The sequence below is a fragment of the Zingiber officinale genome, chromosome 4A (assembly GCF_018446385.1).
Source record: "Zingiber officinale cultivar Zhangliang chromosome 4A, Zo_v1.1, whole genome shotgun sequence".
NCBI classification, from domain to species: Eukaryota; Viridiplantae; Streptophyta; class Magnoliopsida; order Zingiberales; family Zingiberaceae; genus Zingiber; species Zingiber officinale.
In genome coordinates, this window is record NC_055992.1 from 128381891 (window position 1) to 128396767 (window position 14877).

The window sequence follows — 14877 nt, forward strand, 5'->3', positions numbered from 1 at the left end:
GAATGTCTCGAAATACTAGATCGAAAACCTCTTGCATAAGGTGCAACATAATCCTTGAGTGGTCTATTCGCCATGTTCAAATGTTCCTGTTCTTCAATTTGCCTTTGCAGAATTCTTCTTTTATGGAAAGTTCTGTCAATCTCAGGGTCAAAAGGAAAGAATTCCCCTGCAAAGTTAGATCTTCGCATACACAAGAACAAGATAGCAAATGACAATTCAACAGAAAAAGAGAAAAATAAAAGAATCAAAAATGTAGAATTGAATTTGTACAAAAAGAATTAACAAGAAGTAAAAGTTATACAAGAAAGTAAAAATAGAAATCTAATGATTAGTTACAACTATGTAATATGAAAGGAAAACAAATGTTATGTTTAGTCTAACTCAATTGATAATTCCTAATGTTATAGAGCAGTCCCCGGCAACGGCGCCAAAAACTTGTTACGCTCCGCAAGTGTACGGAAATGTCGCAAGTAATATAAAAGATTATCGTATCCACAGGGACTGGAATAAACACTAGAAATGTCTCAATGCGAATTAGCTAAACAACTATCCAATTGTTTCAAATGCAAAGTGAAGGTAAACAAATCTAATATTAAAGATCAACAAACAAGAGTTTAGTGTTTTGGGTTATGATAAAGGGATATTCTAGGAGTTTCGGTTTCTTTGTAAGATTTCTTGAATGTAAATGGTTCACCAATTCTTATCCCTCAATTGCCAAACACTTGTAGAAAGTTGCCAGTTCTCTCTTGCAATAGATAACCGGCTAAGGACTGAGAAATGTATCTAAATATGATCAATTAGACGTGAACCTGCGTTGTCCTTACACAGAAGCGCACCTATTACTATGCCTTCCTCGGATATCAACATAGAAGCCCACAACTTATTAATCTATCAAGATACAAGAAACTAATCATAAGATCCATCCTACTCTCTTGAATATTCATATTTCCTCTTCAAGATTATCTCTCAAACGTCCTTACACGGGCTTGCACCTGTCACGTGGATCCCTCGGATGATCGAGTGAGAGTTTATCTTTACAAAGTCCACAAGAAATCCAAACAATCAATCAAGAATGAGAATTAAGCACAAATCACCATTAATCATTCAAGATCTAATTGATACAAGCAAGACAATGTCATTGAAACAAGAAAATGGCAAATCCATAAGAGATTACATCAATTCATCATACAAATACTCCCTTAATCCTAGAATAAAAGATTTACTCCATGAATCGAGGAAGAATACCCGAAGAAATAAAGATTACAAGCATTTCTTAAATCCCCAATCCAAGAAACCAAGAAAAGGGGGAAAGAGAAAACTTATCTACGAAGAAGCCTCGTCTTCGGATCCAATCCTCGCTCGGAGTCGAAATCGTCAAAGAATCGCCCCGAAATCCTCCCAAGAATGGGAGGAAACCACCAAATCTTGCCTTCTCCCAAAGGGGAGAGATCCCTTTCAATTCATGAAGGAGGGTTTAAATAGAGGAGAAATCGGGTGTCACACGGCCCATGACACGAGTGTGAGATTCACAGCCATGTCGATTCCTTCTCTGCTAAAGTACTGCAGTGTGACTCACACGCTAGGACCTCTGCTCTCTGGAAATGTTACACGGTGGTGCACACCACCTGCTTGGCCTCTGGAAACCTCACACGGCCGTGTAGATCTACACGGCCATGTAAGACATCTGCTCTAATTTCTTCAAATCAAGACACAGCCGTGTGAGATTCACACGGCCATGTCCTCTTCCCTTCCTGTTAAAACCACACGGCCATGTGTGGTACACGGCCTGATGCTCTCTCCCTTCAATTCCTTCCAAGCTTGCCCGAGGACGCATAATCTTCACCAATTTCGACTCCTGTGTACAGAAAATGCACAAAAAGCATATCTCCGAACCAAAAGAGTAAATATGCTAAAAGGAAAGCTGGAAATATAAAAGTGCATAGATCAAGCATGCTCAAAGTATGTAAATGTGCGTAAAAACATGCATAAAAGAGTATATAATCTACGCACATCAATACTCCGGTCCGAGACCGGTGGTGATGACTCGACCCCGAACGGGGGAGATAAGAAATCCAATAAGCTGGTCTGAGACCAGTGAAAACCGCTCAACCCGAACGGGGGAGATACGAAATCCGATAAGCTGGTCTGAGACCAGTGAAAATCGCTCACCCCGAACGGGGGAGATATGAAATCCGATAAGCTGGTCTGAGATTAGTGAAAACCGCTCACCCCCGAACGGGGGAGGATAAGCCTTGAAGCTAGTAAAAGCGAAGCATGTAGCAGCATGAGGAAATAAAGCCTATGTCATACCTAATAGCGGTGTGGTGCCAACTGACTGCGGATTTGTCTCGATCCCTCAACTCCCGAATACCCATGGAGCGAGGGGAGAGGATGATAATATGAGCCCTAACCGCCAAAGAGAATGAAACCCATGGCAATATAGGGGAGCAGAGTTCATAAAAATAAAGGCAAGCATAGCACCGTGGGTGAAGGAAGCCGAGCCTGTATACATAAGAAGATGCAAAACAGGTGGAGAATACAGAGCATATAATAGCAATAAGGTGAAACGCCTATAACAGTAAGAGGATGCAGAGCCCCATGGTGAAGGGTGCAGGGCCTGTAATGGTAAGAGGATGCAGAGCCTCCTGATAAAGGGTGCAGGGCCTATAACAGTAAGAGGATGCAGAGCCTCATGGTGAAGGGTGCAGGGCCTATAATGGTAAGAGGATGCAGAGCCTTCTGATAAAGGGTGCAGAGCCTCATGGTGAAGGGTGCAGAGCCTGTAGCAGTAAGAGGATGCAGAGCCTCATGGTGAAGGGTGCAGAGCCTATAACAGTAAGAGGATCCAGAGCCTCATGGTGAAGGGTGCAGAGCTTGTAGCAGTAAGAGGATGCAGAGCCTCGTGGTGAAGGGTGCAGAGCCTGTAGCACACATGATTGAGGAACTGGGCCCCTGGCCCCTATCGGAGAGTAAGGTCCCTAGCCTGTAATCAAAGAGCGAGGCCCCTAGATCCTGATCGGGAAGTGGTACTGCAAGTCTATGATTGGGGAGCTGTGTCCCAAGTATATGAGTGGGGAGCTGTGTCCCAAGTGTATGAGCGGGGAGCTGGGCCCCTAGTGTTTGATCAGAAATTGAAGGCTCTAGTCTTTGACCAAGGAACTAGGCTCTTACTCTTTTATCAGGGAAATATAGCAATTCCTATAATCGTAAAAAGAGAGCAGAGCTTGTAATCGTACCTGATCGGGAAGTCATGTCAACCAGCTAAGGGTTTGTCTCGGTCCCTTAACTCCCGAAAATCCGTGGAGTCAGGGAAAAAACATAACGGAAAAACTAACCTGCCAGCTAGCTAAAACTCCACTCGATCCATCGACTCCCGAATACCGGTGGAGTGAGGATAAAATATAATATATGCGTCAAAATCCTCCGAGATTGTGATAATGGCAGAGAACCTCCCGACGTCATTCATCTTCACGTTCCAGAACAGGCTGTTGTGTTCCCACAGACGGCGTCAAAATTGATCCGGTCCGGAAGCTGCGTCAGACGGACCGTCGGGTGAGGTGGATGAAATGTTGACTGAATCGCGACGTCCCGGAGGGGGTGTGCTGAGATGGCCTCTGGATTGACCAAGTCTTCAGAAGTCGCTGGCCAACGCTACCTGCAGCCAGCGACCGGGTTGACTCGGCCCCCGGTACCCCGAGTCTCGAGGCGGATCCAACGAATATATGAATAACCGGCTAATGATATAATAATGAAATAAATAAGGGGATAGTACGGAAAACGTACCCTGGCCCAGGGGGGCGCCCTCGGATGGGACGCGACTCGAGTTGTCATGACCCGGAAGAGCAGATGACTCTGATCAGGCTGGAGAGCTGGATCTAACAACGCAGAGCCAAACGCGATGCGGAACCAGAAGATGAGCTGCAGGTCTGGCTAAAACACCGACACGCAGGTCGGAAAACAAGACCGGCACACAGACCGAGACAAGGCACCGGCACACAGACTGGGCTATGACACCGATACGTAGACCGGGCTACGACACCGGCACGCAGGGCGGGACCCAAGATCGGCGTGCAGGCCGGGAAACGAGATCGGCACGCAAGCCGAGACCTGAAATCGACACGCAGGCCGGGACAAGAGACCGACACGCAGACCGGGATAATCGACCGGTACGCAGACCGGGATAAACAACCGGTACGCAGACCGAGATAAGACACCGGTACACAGACCGGGAAAAGACACCGGTACGTAGATCGGGAACTCATATCGGCACGTAGGCCGGGACATAGGATGAGTACACAGACCGACACACGAGACAACACACAGGCCGATATACAACATCAGTACACAGACAAGAATACCCCATAAGCACACAAACCAAAACATAACAACCGCACGAAGGCTGACCTACGACGATGGCTCAAAGGCCCGATCAGTGTCGAAAGCGCATAGCGGCGTGGATCGGATACCACATCGACGTCGAAACTATACGACAGCGTAAATCAGAGCATAGCCACAACTGTGCAGTCAGCGGAAATCGTGGATCGGCATACGGCGGCTACTAGTGTGCGCTGGGAAATGAAGGCGACGTGCATGAGAGCGGGAAAGGTGGTGGCTCGGCTGCAGCTCCGGCGAGAGGAGGAGGAGACGAGGCAGTGTTTTGTCGGTGGTGGCGTAGCGAGGAGGAGCTGAGGCGGCATTCTGCCGGTGGCGACGTAGCGAGGAGGAGCTGAGGCGGCGTTCTGCCGGTGGCGGCGTAGTGAGGAGGAGCCGACAGAGGCGCAGCGAAGAGGAGGGAGAAAGGTTGGCCTGTCCGGTGGCTGTCGCGAGGAGAAGAAGGAGGAACAAAGGTGGGCGGCGGGCGGTGGGAAAGAAGGAGGGGAGTTGACGGCCTGCGTCCTCGCAAACCCGGTGACGACATGCTTGGCAGAGGCGACGACTGGAGGCTAATGTCGGCGAGAGGAGAGGGAGGAAGAGAAGAGGCGGAAACCGGCGTCGGCTCCGGTGATGGTGTCGCGAGAGGGAGGAAGAAGGATCTCTTCCTTCCGTTGGCGGCGGCTCAAAAACGGGGAAGAGGGGGAGAAGAGAGGAGGTGGTCGGCGGTGAGGAGAAGGAGAGGAGTGGAGAAAAGGCAGCCGGCGACCTCGGCTCCGGCAAGAAGAGTCCGAGAGATCCTCCTACCACTGTGGCGGCGGACCGAGATCCTCCCTCGACACGAACCTCCTCCCCCCTTAATGCCCTAACAGTGGAATGACCCTCCTGCCCCTCTCCTTCCCTCAAACTCCCTTTCTGCCCCTCAGCCCTATCAGGCCTAGGCAATTTTTTTTTCTAAAATAATCTTTAATATATATATATTTTAATTTTAAAAAATAAATTTAGTTTTTTGGTTGAGATGGAAAGTTACAACTAAAATATTTTACATATAAGATTTGACACCGTTAGTTCAAATCTTAAATGTAAAAAAAAATTCAAGAATATTATTATTATTATTAAAAAAGAAATAAATTTATAAAAAATGATTTTAGTTGGTATTTGAAAGATTAGTATTTTCTAATTTTGTAAATAAATAAAAATGATATAATATTAAGAGAAAGGGAATTTTTAATTTGGTTCATATGGTTTTCATAATTTTATCAGCGACATTTATGTAAATGATTTTAGACTTATAATTGAAAATTTTGGGAAGTAGTGAATATTTGACAAAGCTGGGAGCAACCTGAAATTTTTCTAAAAGACGTAATTAATGGAATCCTATTTTGTGAGTAAAAGAATTCCGAAACTTCCAACGGAATAGGTTCGACGAGCCGAATAAGGAGTAACCGATCTGTTGTTGGATCCAGTTAACACATGGCCCGTGGCAGATCTATCATTGATTAACCGATCAAAACCAAGTAATGAATGGTCTATTGTATTATTGAATATTTTAAATTTTCAATCTATCGCAAATTAATGAGCTATATTTATAAACCTATTAGTTTGATAAATTATCTACGTGATATTATAATAACACGTTGTTAATTACATGCTTAACAACTAAGGGGGTGTTTGGTTGTAGTTTAGATCCTTTGTCCTTATTTCTCTATGTCCCCATATCTCAGTGTCGATCGGATGCCTCAGATTACATTTCAAGGATATCTTGCACATCACAAAGATACTACACACATCTTAAAAATGTCATGATGTCTTGAAATATAATCTGGGCCGTCCGATCGACACTGGGACATGGGGACATAGAGAAATGAGGACAGAAGATCTGAACTCATTTGGTTGATGGTTTAGGAATGAGGGAATGAAATGATAGTAAAAGATAGTGTTTGGATTGTGGGTTTGAGAATCATATTTTGAAAATCATTACCAGATTTATGGAAATCAACCAAACTCATATAACTTGATGGATTTCATTTCCATTCCTATTTTCATTCCACCCTACTATCAAATCCATACCCATAATCATTCCTATCATTTAACCAAACACTCATTAAAACTCCCATTGAATATCATATTATTAATTATTTAAATTATAATTATTTATCTTGACCAAAACAAAAGTGCTAAAATTATGATTTTAAATTACATCCTAATTATGTTTACATAATTAAATATCACGTATAATTTACAGACGATAGAAATTATTTTAAACTAAACATTTTTTCATTAAACTAAGTAAAAGTTTTAAATAAATCAAACTTGGAATTGGCTGTTAATATATTCCATTTTTAAATTGTCAAATTTGGAATAATTAGGGATGAGTTAATTTGGAATAAATTATTAATTTTGGAAAAAAACTTTATCTATTTAGAGAGGGGGTGATTTATGGTCAAATTTGCCCTAATTCCGCCCGCCCGACGCCGTGCCTGTCTCCGCCGACGCTGCGCCTTCCTCCGCCCGACGCCGCCGACTCTGCGCCGCCCTCTGCCATCCCTACCCATCCGGAAGAGGTCTACGGCGGCTGCTGTGGGTCGTCACCGAGGAGCTGCGACGTCGCCGAAGAGTCGGGCTGCTGCCCTCTTTCACGCCGGCGAGCCGCGAGCAGCAACTGCTGCTGCCACAGTGCAGTGCGTCCTCCCTCGCCCGTGCGGCTTCCGTCCTGCCTTATCCGTGCGCCCTCCGTCGTCTTTGCGCCTTCCGTCGTCTTTGCCCCCTCCTTGTTGCAGGCAGCATGCTGAAACGCAAGTCCGTAGAAATATTGGAGCAGACAATGAATGCGAAGAAGGCGCGCACACCCACACCCCAAGAGAATATGAAACTCAAAGCTATGAGAGCCATGGGAGCAGCTCTGGATGAAGGCGATGCACTTTTCGGTGCCGGCTCCGAAGTAACTCTGGATTCACAGGTGTATATTATTTTACTTTCTCTTTTAATTAATTTGTTTTTTTTCTATTAAATTCAAAAGTATTGCTTTGTTCTGCTATCAAACCTATTATTATTTCATCAAACGCATAGTGAAGAAGAGTTTGTTTTTTCAGGTGAAATGGTGGCATGATAAATACCTTACACAGAAGCCAGAATATCTCAATCTGATTCGTACAGGATTTGTCTGGAATAAGTACAATCGAACTCACTACGATCGTGACAATCCTCCTCCTAAGATTGTCCAAGGTTACAAGTTCAACTTATTTTTTCCGGACCTTGTTGATAAGTCTAAAGTACCGCAGTATGTATTTGAAAAGGATGGCACCAGTACCGACACCTGCCTCCTCAGATTCTACAGTGGCCCTCCCTATCAGGACATAGTAAGTATATAAACTTAAATATTCTAATAATTTGTATGTCAACTCATGATCTAGATATTTCTTTTAATTGTGATATGATTACTTATGTGTCATCTATTGTTGCAGGTTTTTCGGATTGTAAATAAGGATCTGGAGTATTCTCCAAAGAAAGGCTTTATGTCTACATTCGACAATGGGACTTTGCGATTGTATTTCAATTTCAAACAGTATCCTTATCGACGAGAGAAGACTACTGATGTATACCTTTATGAAGATCTAAGAGTTTGTACATTATTTTTTTTTTATTTTTTGCATCCGTATAGTCGCCATGTAGTTTGTATGCGACGGTATTGTTCTTGTTCTTGAAACTTAATTGGTCACTGATTCAACTACTTGATTTGAGCCTGTCTACTAAATCAAAATTTTGACAAGTTCATTCGTACAGATTAGTTTAAAATTGAATGCTCGCAGAGGGTGACATAGGTTCTTGTTTCTTTGATCTGTTCCAAAAATACAGATCTGATGCATATTTATATTTCAAATTATGAAATAGTTTTACCGCTATAAACTTACCAAGATTATCCGAGGCAACTTATTTTAAGCAGTTGATATTCCAGGGCTCTGTTTTTTTTTTTTAAAAAAAAGTTCAAATACAGTAATTTATAAAGCTGTACACTCTGGTCCAAATTTGCTACCAAAATCATTGCTAAGTGATCTGTTATGTATCACAGAATGTTCACCTCACTAGGAGGTCAGAAGCTCTACATCTTTACAACTATTATCTTGGAGGAGGAGGAGGAGGAGGAGGATGTGATTTAGCCATTCCAATCCATGCAGCAAATCCTATCCCAAGAATTACCCAGCCAAGTATATCATACTTCATATCACTCTCCTTGGGCTCCTGAAAATTAGAAAAAGCATTAGAAATGAGATTCTTTGTACAACATCTAATATAATATATCAAGATGCAAAGTTGGAAAAGAGTAATTTAAAAGAAATACAAACTAGAAAATAGATGTGCTAAAGCATAGTGGATTTGGAAGTACAATAGCTAAACCATATCCTAACAAGTCCTTGTCTATAGCAGATGATTTTCCGGTTATTTATAAGTCAGCTGCTATTCAGATCGAAGCTTTTGGCATTCAGCATTCATGCCTTGTTGGGGATCATCTTTTGAAGCAATTTGATTCGTTTATAATCAAATTAAATGGTTGTCACTCTTTTAAATGGGGGTGATTCTCACTGATTTAAGTAAGCACGGAATAATGACTAAACGAGGATAAAATCTAAAGGAAGTAATATGTTCAGTCACGACAATATATGACCATCCAGAGATGTTGCCAACTGAGATAAAACTCATTGTTTTTCTTGGGACATGCAGTAAGTAATCAAGCAAGTAAAATCATAATGCAAAAAAACTATTTTTCTCTAAGATCTTTCGTATTAAGAAACAGAGAAGCTACTGATGGGCAAAACCATCTTATGCAGTCTAAACTGAAGTTTGAAGTTTATGCTTCTACTTCTGAAGCTGAAATTTGATATTGATACTTTTGTTCTAGTCCTTGATTTAGACAAATATTTCTGATGCAAGCAGTAGTTGAAGCCAATCCACAAGCATAACACTTTTGTAATTAAGTGTACCAAGAAAAACAGGGCAGAGCCTAGTTGCATGGTGTCTTGTGCCAATCCACAAGCATACTCAGAAAGGAATTAGATGATAGTTGTTACTATAGTTCACAGCACATCAACAATCAATTGATACAGTAGTTGAAGCTAACTGACATTTATAGGTCCCTTAAAGAATAAAAGTTCTATGAAAAATGCCCTTGATTTCACGATCAAATATGGAGTAATCAAAAACTAATAAATTTTCAAAACCAAAAATGAATTCCTTGAGGATGCCTATAATAAAAGATTAATCAATTGAGAATTTCAAATAGACACAAAAAATACAGTATCTGATTGTAAATTTTCACAAAGGCTTAAGTTTGTTTGGAACTTCCATCAAGAGCTTGACATTACCTTCTTTCTGACAGGGGAAGCTGTCTCCTGGGAAACCTGTTGATTAGCCATATGAAATTGGATTTCTTGGCGCAACTCAGGTGCCTGAGGAAGACGTTTAGAAGTCTCAAGAAAGATTCTGAGATATTACTGATCGTCTTGTATATCATGGAAAATACGACTTCACTATAACATGTAAGCAAACCAAAATGTTATTTTCGTAATATATATATATATATATATATATATATATAGACACAAACATAAACTACTTGCTACAGTAGAACATTGACGTCAACTTAATTAGTTAAAGAAGGCCATGGATGCTAATTCAGTTTGGTAAAATCTAAGCAAGTGTCACCTTTAATAGAAGTTTACAGTGCAATAACACATTTGATACAGCCACACAACTAGAAGCACAAGTCAAACAAAAACCATTTTCTGCATACTCAGCAATCACAGTCCAACATTTAGTACAACACATCATAGTTACTAGGAGCTTTTACAGGGACATTGTACTACGAAATTAGTTGCTGCAAAGCAAGTAAAACCTCGAAGCCTAAACATATGGACCTACAACTTACCTTGCTTATTGAATCCAATGACATCAGGTACATCTCATTTCCAGGGTCCTAGAAGAGTCAAAGAATCAAAGAACGAAATATAATGACCATCCTGGGAGAAAGAAGTGAGGAGGATCTCTTTTGAGGAAGAGAGTTACCAATTTCACAGCCTGCTCGAAGCATTGAGTTGCCTTGTCAAAGCAACCCAAAGAAACCTGTTCATTAGGGTTGAAGAACCCTTGCTGACTATGGGCATTCCCCAAGATGAATAGTGTGGCATGCCTTTCAGGATCCACCTCCAAGGCTTGTTCCAGTTTCATTATGGCATCTGCAAAAAATAATTTACGAGGGATCATCGATCATAATGATATACAGAAACAAAAGATCTACTAAACTTCTAGAGCTGCGATTTCTTTTATCATTTGTGTTATTATTTATCAGAACACGGTTCGAATGCATAAATAAGAGCCTTTCACCATATCCTCGGGGTTTTTCTGAAAAGGTGATAGATCCAGAAGCGCACTCCCCCACTTCGTGAGATTCTAAAAGAATAGTGGAATCAGTTGTTGTGGTTTAGACAACAAGAAACTTCATTAAGAAAGAACATAAAGAAGAAGGACAAATTAGAGAAAGGAGGTGGGGAACTCACATCGGCATCACGGGGGTTGGCGGTGCAGGCCAACTCGGCCGCCTGGCGCTCCTGCTCGAATAACACCAACCGATCGAGATCGCTCAGCTGTAAATCCATGGATCCGCACCCAACTCCTTCGCAATCCTCCCCTCTTTCTCTTCTTCGATTGTGAGCGTCGGAGAGGGGAACAGGCGACCGTAGGGTTTATAGCGGACGCAGCACAAAAATCAAATGGCCGTATCCGGACCTTGCCATATATTGAATAGATTTATCCAAATAATTCCTTAAAATATAATTTATTTAACTTTTTTTTCTCCCTTATGTTACATCACAAGCAACTTTCAACTTTTGTCGGAGAAATATATTATTATGTCCCTATTCTTTTTGAATTTTTTTCTCACTTATATCCTTAAAATATTTTCATTTTCATTTTCATTTATATCTCTCATAAATCATTTTCGTTCCCACTTATGTCCCTGCCGTTAACTGGTCTGTGAATATAAGACGGAATCGGCACGTGTTTGTAAAAATCCCCTAAAAATCCCGATTCCTCGTTCATTCGAGATTTCCCCTTCATTCGTCGCAAACCCTAACGCTCCTCTCCAAATCTATTCTTCCCCTTCGTTAAACTCTAGCTCTCCTCTCCAAATCGATTCTTCCCCTTTGTTAAACCCTAGCTTTCCTCTCCAAATTGATTCTTCCCCTTCGCTCCAACTCTGCTAGCGGTCGACTGATGAATCAAAGGAGACAACCTCATTTATCCTCTGTCTGTAAGTATTGATGAAAATTTTTCCCAGATCAATTTCGTTGATGCTTTTAGGCGAACATTTATCATTATGTTGTTTAATTTTTACTTGTTTGAATTAAAAATTCCTTTACTTTAATCAGTACATGTATGTTTTCTCAAAATTTTTCAAGAGATCTATTCCATTCTCGATGTGCTTTTTTTGTATGGAAGATAACACTCATTGAACTTTCGTGAGTATATTTACAGTTGAATCGTTTTTTAAGAAAAAAAAAGTATATATTTATAGTTTCTCAAAAATTTTGAGTTTATATTAATCCCCATCACATTATGTTAATGATCTCTAATGTTGAATAATTAACTTTTATATCGATTCAAACAGGTTGGCAATGCCGCTTGAGTTTAGTAGTAAAATGGTGAGTAGTTTGATTTAATTTCAGTTTAAAAGTAGAATTTTGTAATCTATGTTATATAGTTATGATTAATGTTTCAATGGTTATAGCGAAAGACACATATTATTTTTGTTGGACGAAACCCTGGTGTTTATAACAGTTGGGAAGAAGTTCATTTACAAGTTAATAGATACAGCGATGCTTCCCACAAATCGTATCAAACAAAGGAGGAAGCGGTGAGAGCTTTTAATGCTTATAGAGAGAAACAACATACATCCTTCACCCCTAGAAGCCAAAATAGTTCGAGATCAAGTTCGGGATCAACTTTAGCTGCCACTTTAAGTTCTAGTCAAAAATTGAAGCAAGGCGAAGAACTGGCCAAGTTAATAGATGCTCAGTTACATTTAGCTAATGAGTATCATAATAATGCATTAAAAATTGCTGAGATTTATGAAGATATGAAGAAGAAATTAGATTCTCTTCATGTTGATGACTAGTAGACTTATTTTAGTTGGATGAATGTAATGAATCGAAAGTATTAGTTTTTTTCTCTGCTATGCAATTGTTCTTAGAATTGAATGGATCAATCTAAACTTTAAAGTACTAGTAGATTTATTTGAAGTTTTTTTGTTGGATGATAGAATTTGTTTATAACATTGAAAGGACTATTCCTAATTTTAAAGTATTTGGTTGGGATGAGTAGATGCTGATTTTTTTTATATGTCATTGAATGAATCAACACTCATCTGTTCGAGATTTAATAAAGGCTTTTCATGCTTAGAATTAGTTGTTAATGAGGGATATGGTTCAACCTACAAACATAAAATGTCCGCCCTCTTTTTTCTTACATTGGAAAAAAATGCAGCAACAATACACATCCATGTTAGCAATAAAAATTGAAAAAAAAGCTTCTGCAGTTGCATCAGTCTCCTCTGCTTCTCTGGATAATTCCAGTCGACATATTGCTTCACATAACTCCGGACATATTTCTCGTAGATGTAGGCTGCTCCATTGAATGCAGGGAGCACTAACCAGAAGTCAAACACCAGCTTCATGTATGGCCAAAGAGGGAACCTGCAATAGGTTCGATATCTCCATTATCCGAACATAAAGCACTCAACCACAATTGGGAACCACTAGATCAATTTCTTACCATTGCAATACTCTCCAGAATGAGAGCTCAGACAGGGTGATCAGTGAATAGAGAACCCAGTAAGTCAGCCATTGTTGGTCATCGACAGGAGAAGGGCTCTCGATCGCTCGCATTGATGCATATCTGAGCCATTGTGTGTCTTTGTAAATCTTGTAAAAGAAAACTAACAAAGTCACAAGAAACTCATTGCTACTTACAAGGGGTAAATCAACAACACTGCTGGGCTGATATAAACACATAGATCAAAGGACAGTTTCAAGTAATTAAATGGCAAAAACCAATCTTAATTTGTAGAGATAAAAGTAGGATTAGATGTTGCTGACCCAATCAAAGCATTAGCATGCTTTGCCATTGTCATAAGAACAGTAGGATGCATACATCAAAAACATGTATCTTACACCAAAATAAAAATACAAAATGAAATCCAAATCCAGTCACATATGGCAATCCAATACCATAGTTATCCAACAGTAGCTACATGTGTGAAGAGAAAGACATTATGTTATACTAGAAATTCACATGTCCAATCAATAAGACTAAATGCATGCTAAACCAAGTGCCAGGTATTCATCAAAGCTTGTGAAGTTGATCTTGTACTCTCTCTTGGTACTGGAATATCCCTTGCATTTCCTTGGACTGGAGTTGAATGACTCTGCTTTCTTTAATTATGTATGCATTCTCTTAGTTTGGAAACTGTGACAAAGTTTTTCCCTCCTTTCACGATTACAGGATTATTTATAATCTGCAAAATGAAATTGTATACATTGGATTTAAATCAATGACAGTGTATGCAGGTTATGCTAGAAATTGACTAACTATACTATTAAATTACTTACATTTATGGAGGTCGGCGTGCCTTGTGCTCCAGTTTGCATATCACCATGTGAGGCTGACCTTCTCACCTATATTCCAATAAATGAAATTTATAATCATAGTAGAAATGAGATTTCAATCCTCCATGCAGTTGATTAGACAACAAAAATGAAAACCAATCTTATAAACCAGAGAAAGAATCTTAAGACAAATTCTCAAAAGTATTTACACCATTCAATATGTCGCAAAAAGCATCTTAAAAATGTCACAACAAAGCAATCTTTATATATATGGAAAATTGGAAACTTAGTTACCCAAAGCTTTTTCCTTTGTGGTTTAGAAGTCGTTGTCGCGCTTGATTTGCTTTGTTGTGTTGGAGGCTCATTCACACTCTCCCTTATTTCTTTGCACGTCCTTTTGTTATGCCCATCTTGTCCACATTTCCTGCACTTAGTATTTCTTTTAGCTCCACGCAGATGTATTCCACTAGGCACTTCATCTCTTTTCCTCCTTCTCAATTTAGCAGGTCTGCCCACTTTCTCTGTGTACATCGGAGATAGTGGAGGTGCCAATTCACATTCCGGCCATAGATCAAGACCAGTAATGGGCAAAATAACATTCTCATAGCATCTCTTGTATGCCTCAACCCTATAATAAGAACTCACATATTGTAGTGGATCTTGACGCTTACACCAAAGAGCACACACCGCATGTGGCAAGGGATGCCAGTCAAGTCCCACTTTCTACAGCTGCAAGAGTTTGTACTGAAGTTGACAGTGTGCTGACCATATGGTCCGTGGATCTGAAAGTGCATAGAATCAGCTTGTAGTGGACTATGTTGTGCTGCCTCAATGTAGATCATTGCCAAAA

The 14877-nt window shown here is 40.5% G+C and overlaps 3 protein-coding genes across 4 annotated transcripts; 1 reads left to right on the plus strand and 2 right to left on the minus strand.

Moving 5' to 3' along the window:
* Nucleotides 1-6805: 6805 nt before the first annotated feature.
* On the plus strand, nucleotides 6806-8132 carry LOC121973660 (cactin-like). Its single transcript, XM_042525049.1, has 3 exons — nucleotides 6806-7330; nucleotides 7464-7730; nucleotides 7836-8132. Exons 1-3 carry the CDS (start codon nucleotides 7157-7159, stop codon nucleotides 8073-8075), a joined length of 681 nt encoding a protein of 226 aa, XP_042380983.1. The 5' UTR covers nucleotides 6806-7156; the 3' UTR covers nucleotides 8076-8132.
* Nucleotides 8133-8320: 188 nt separating this feature from the next.
* On the minus strand, nucleotides 8321-11141 carry LOC121971140 (mitochondrial import receptor subunit TOM20-like). 2 transcript variants are annotated; one of them, XM_042522274.1, is made up of 6 exons: nucleotides 10923-11141; nucleotides 10750-10815; nucleotides 10432-10601; nucleotides 10295-10342; nucleotides 9732-9815; nucleotides 8321-8610 (listed from the first exon to the last, which is right to left on the minus strand). In XM_042522274.1, the coding sequence occupies exons 3-6, from the start codon at nucleotides 10591-10593 to the stop codon at nucleotides 8488-8490; spliced, it is 417 nt and encodes a 138-aa protein (XP_042378208.1). In that variant the 5' UTR covers nucleotides 10594-10601; nucleotides 10750-10815; nucleotides 10923-11141; the 3' UTR covers nucleotides 8321-8487. The 2 variants fall into 2 exon arrangements, with proteins under 2 accessions (XP_042378208.1, XP_042378207.1); XM_042522273.1 differs by having other exon boundaries at nucleotides 10432-10815.
* Nucleotides 11142-12757: 1616 nt separating this feature from the next.
* On the minus strand, nucleotides 12758-13570 carry LOC121972778 (HVA22-like protein f). The gene is made up of 5 exons (XM_042524414.1): nucleotides 13518-13570; nucleotides 13392-13418; nucleotides 13195-13317; nucleotides 12890-13115; nucleotides 12758-12787 (listed from the first exon to the last, which is right to left on the minus strand). The coding sequence occupies exons 1-5, from the start codon at nucleotides 13568-13570 to the stop codon at nucleotides 12758-12760; spliced, it is 459 nt and encodes a 152-aa protein (XP_042380348.1).
* Nucleotides 13571-14877: the final 1307 nt, after the last annotated feature.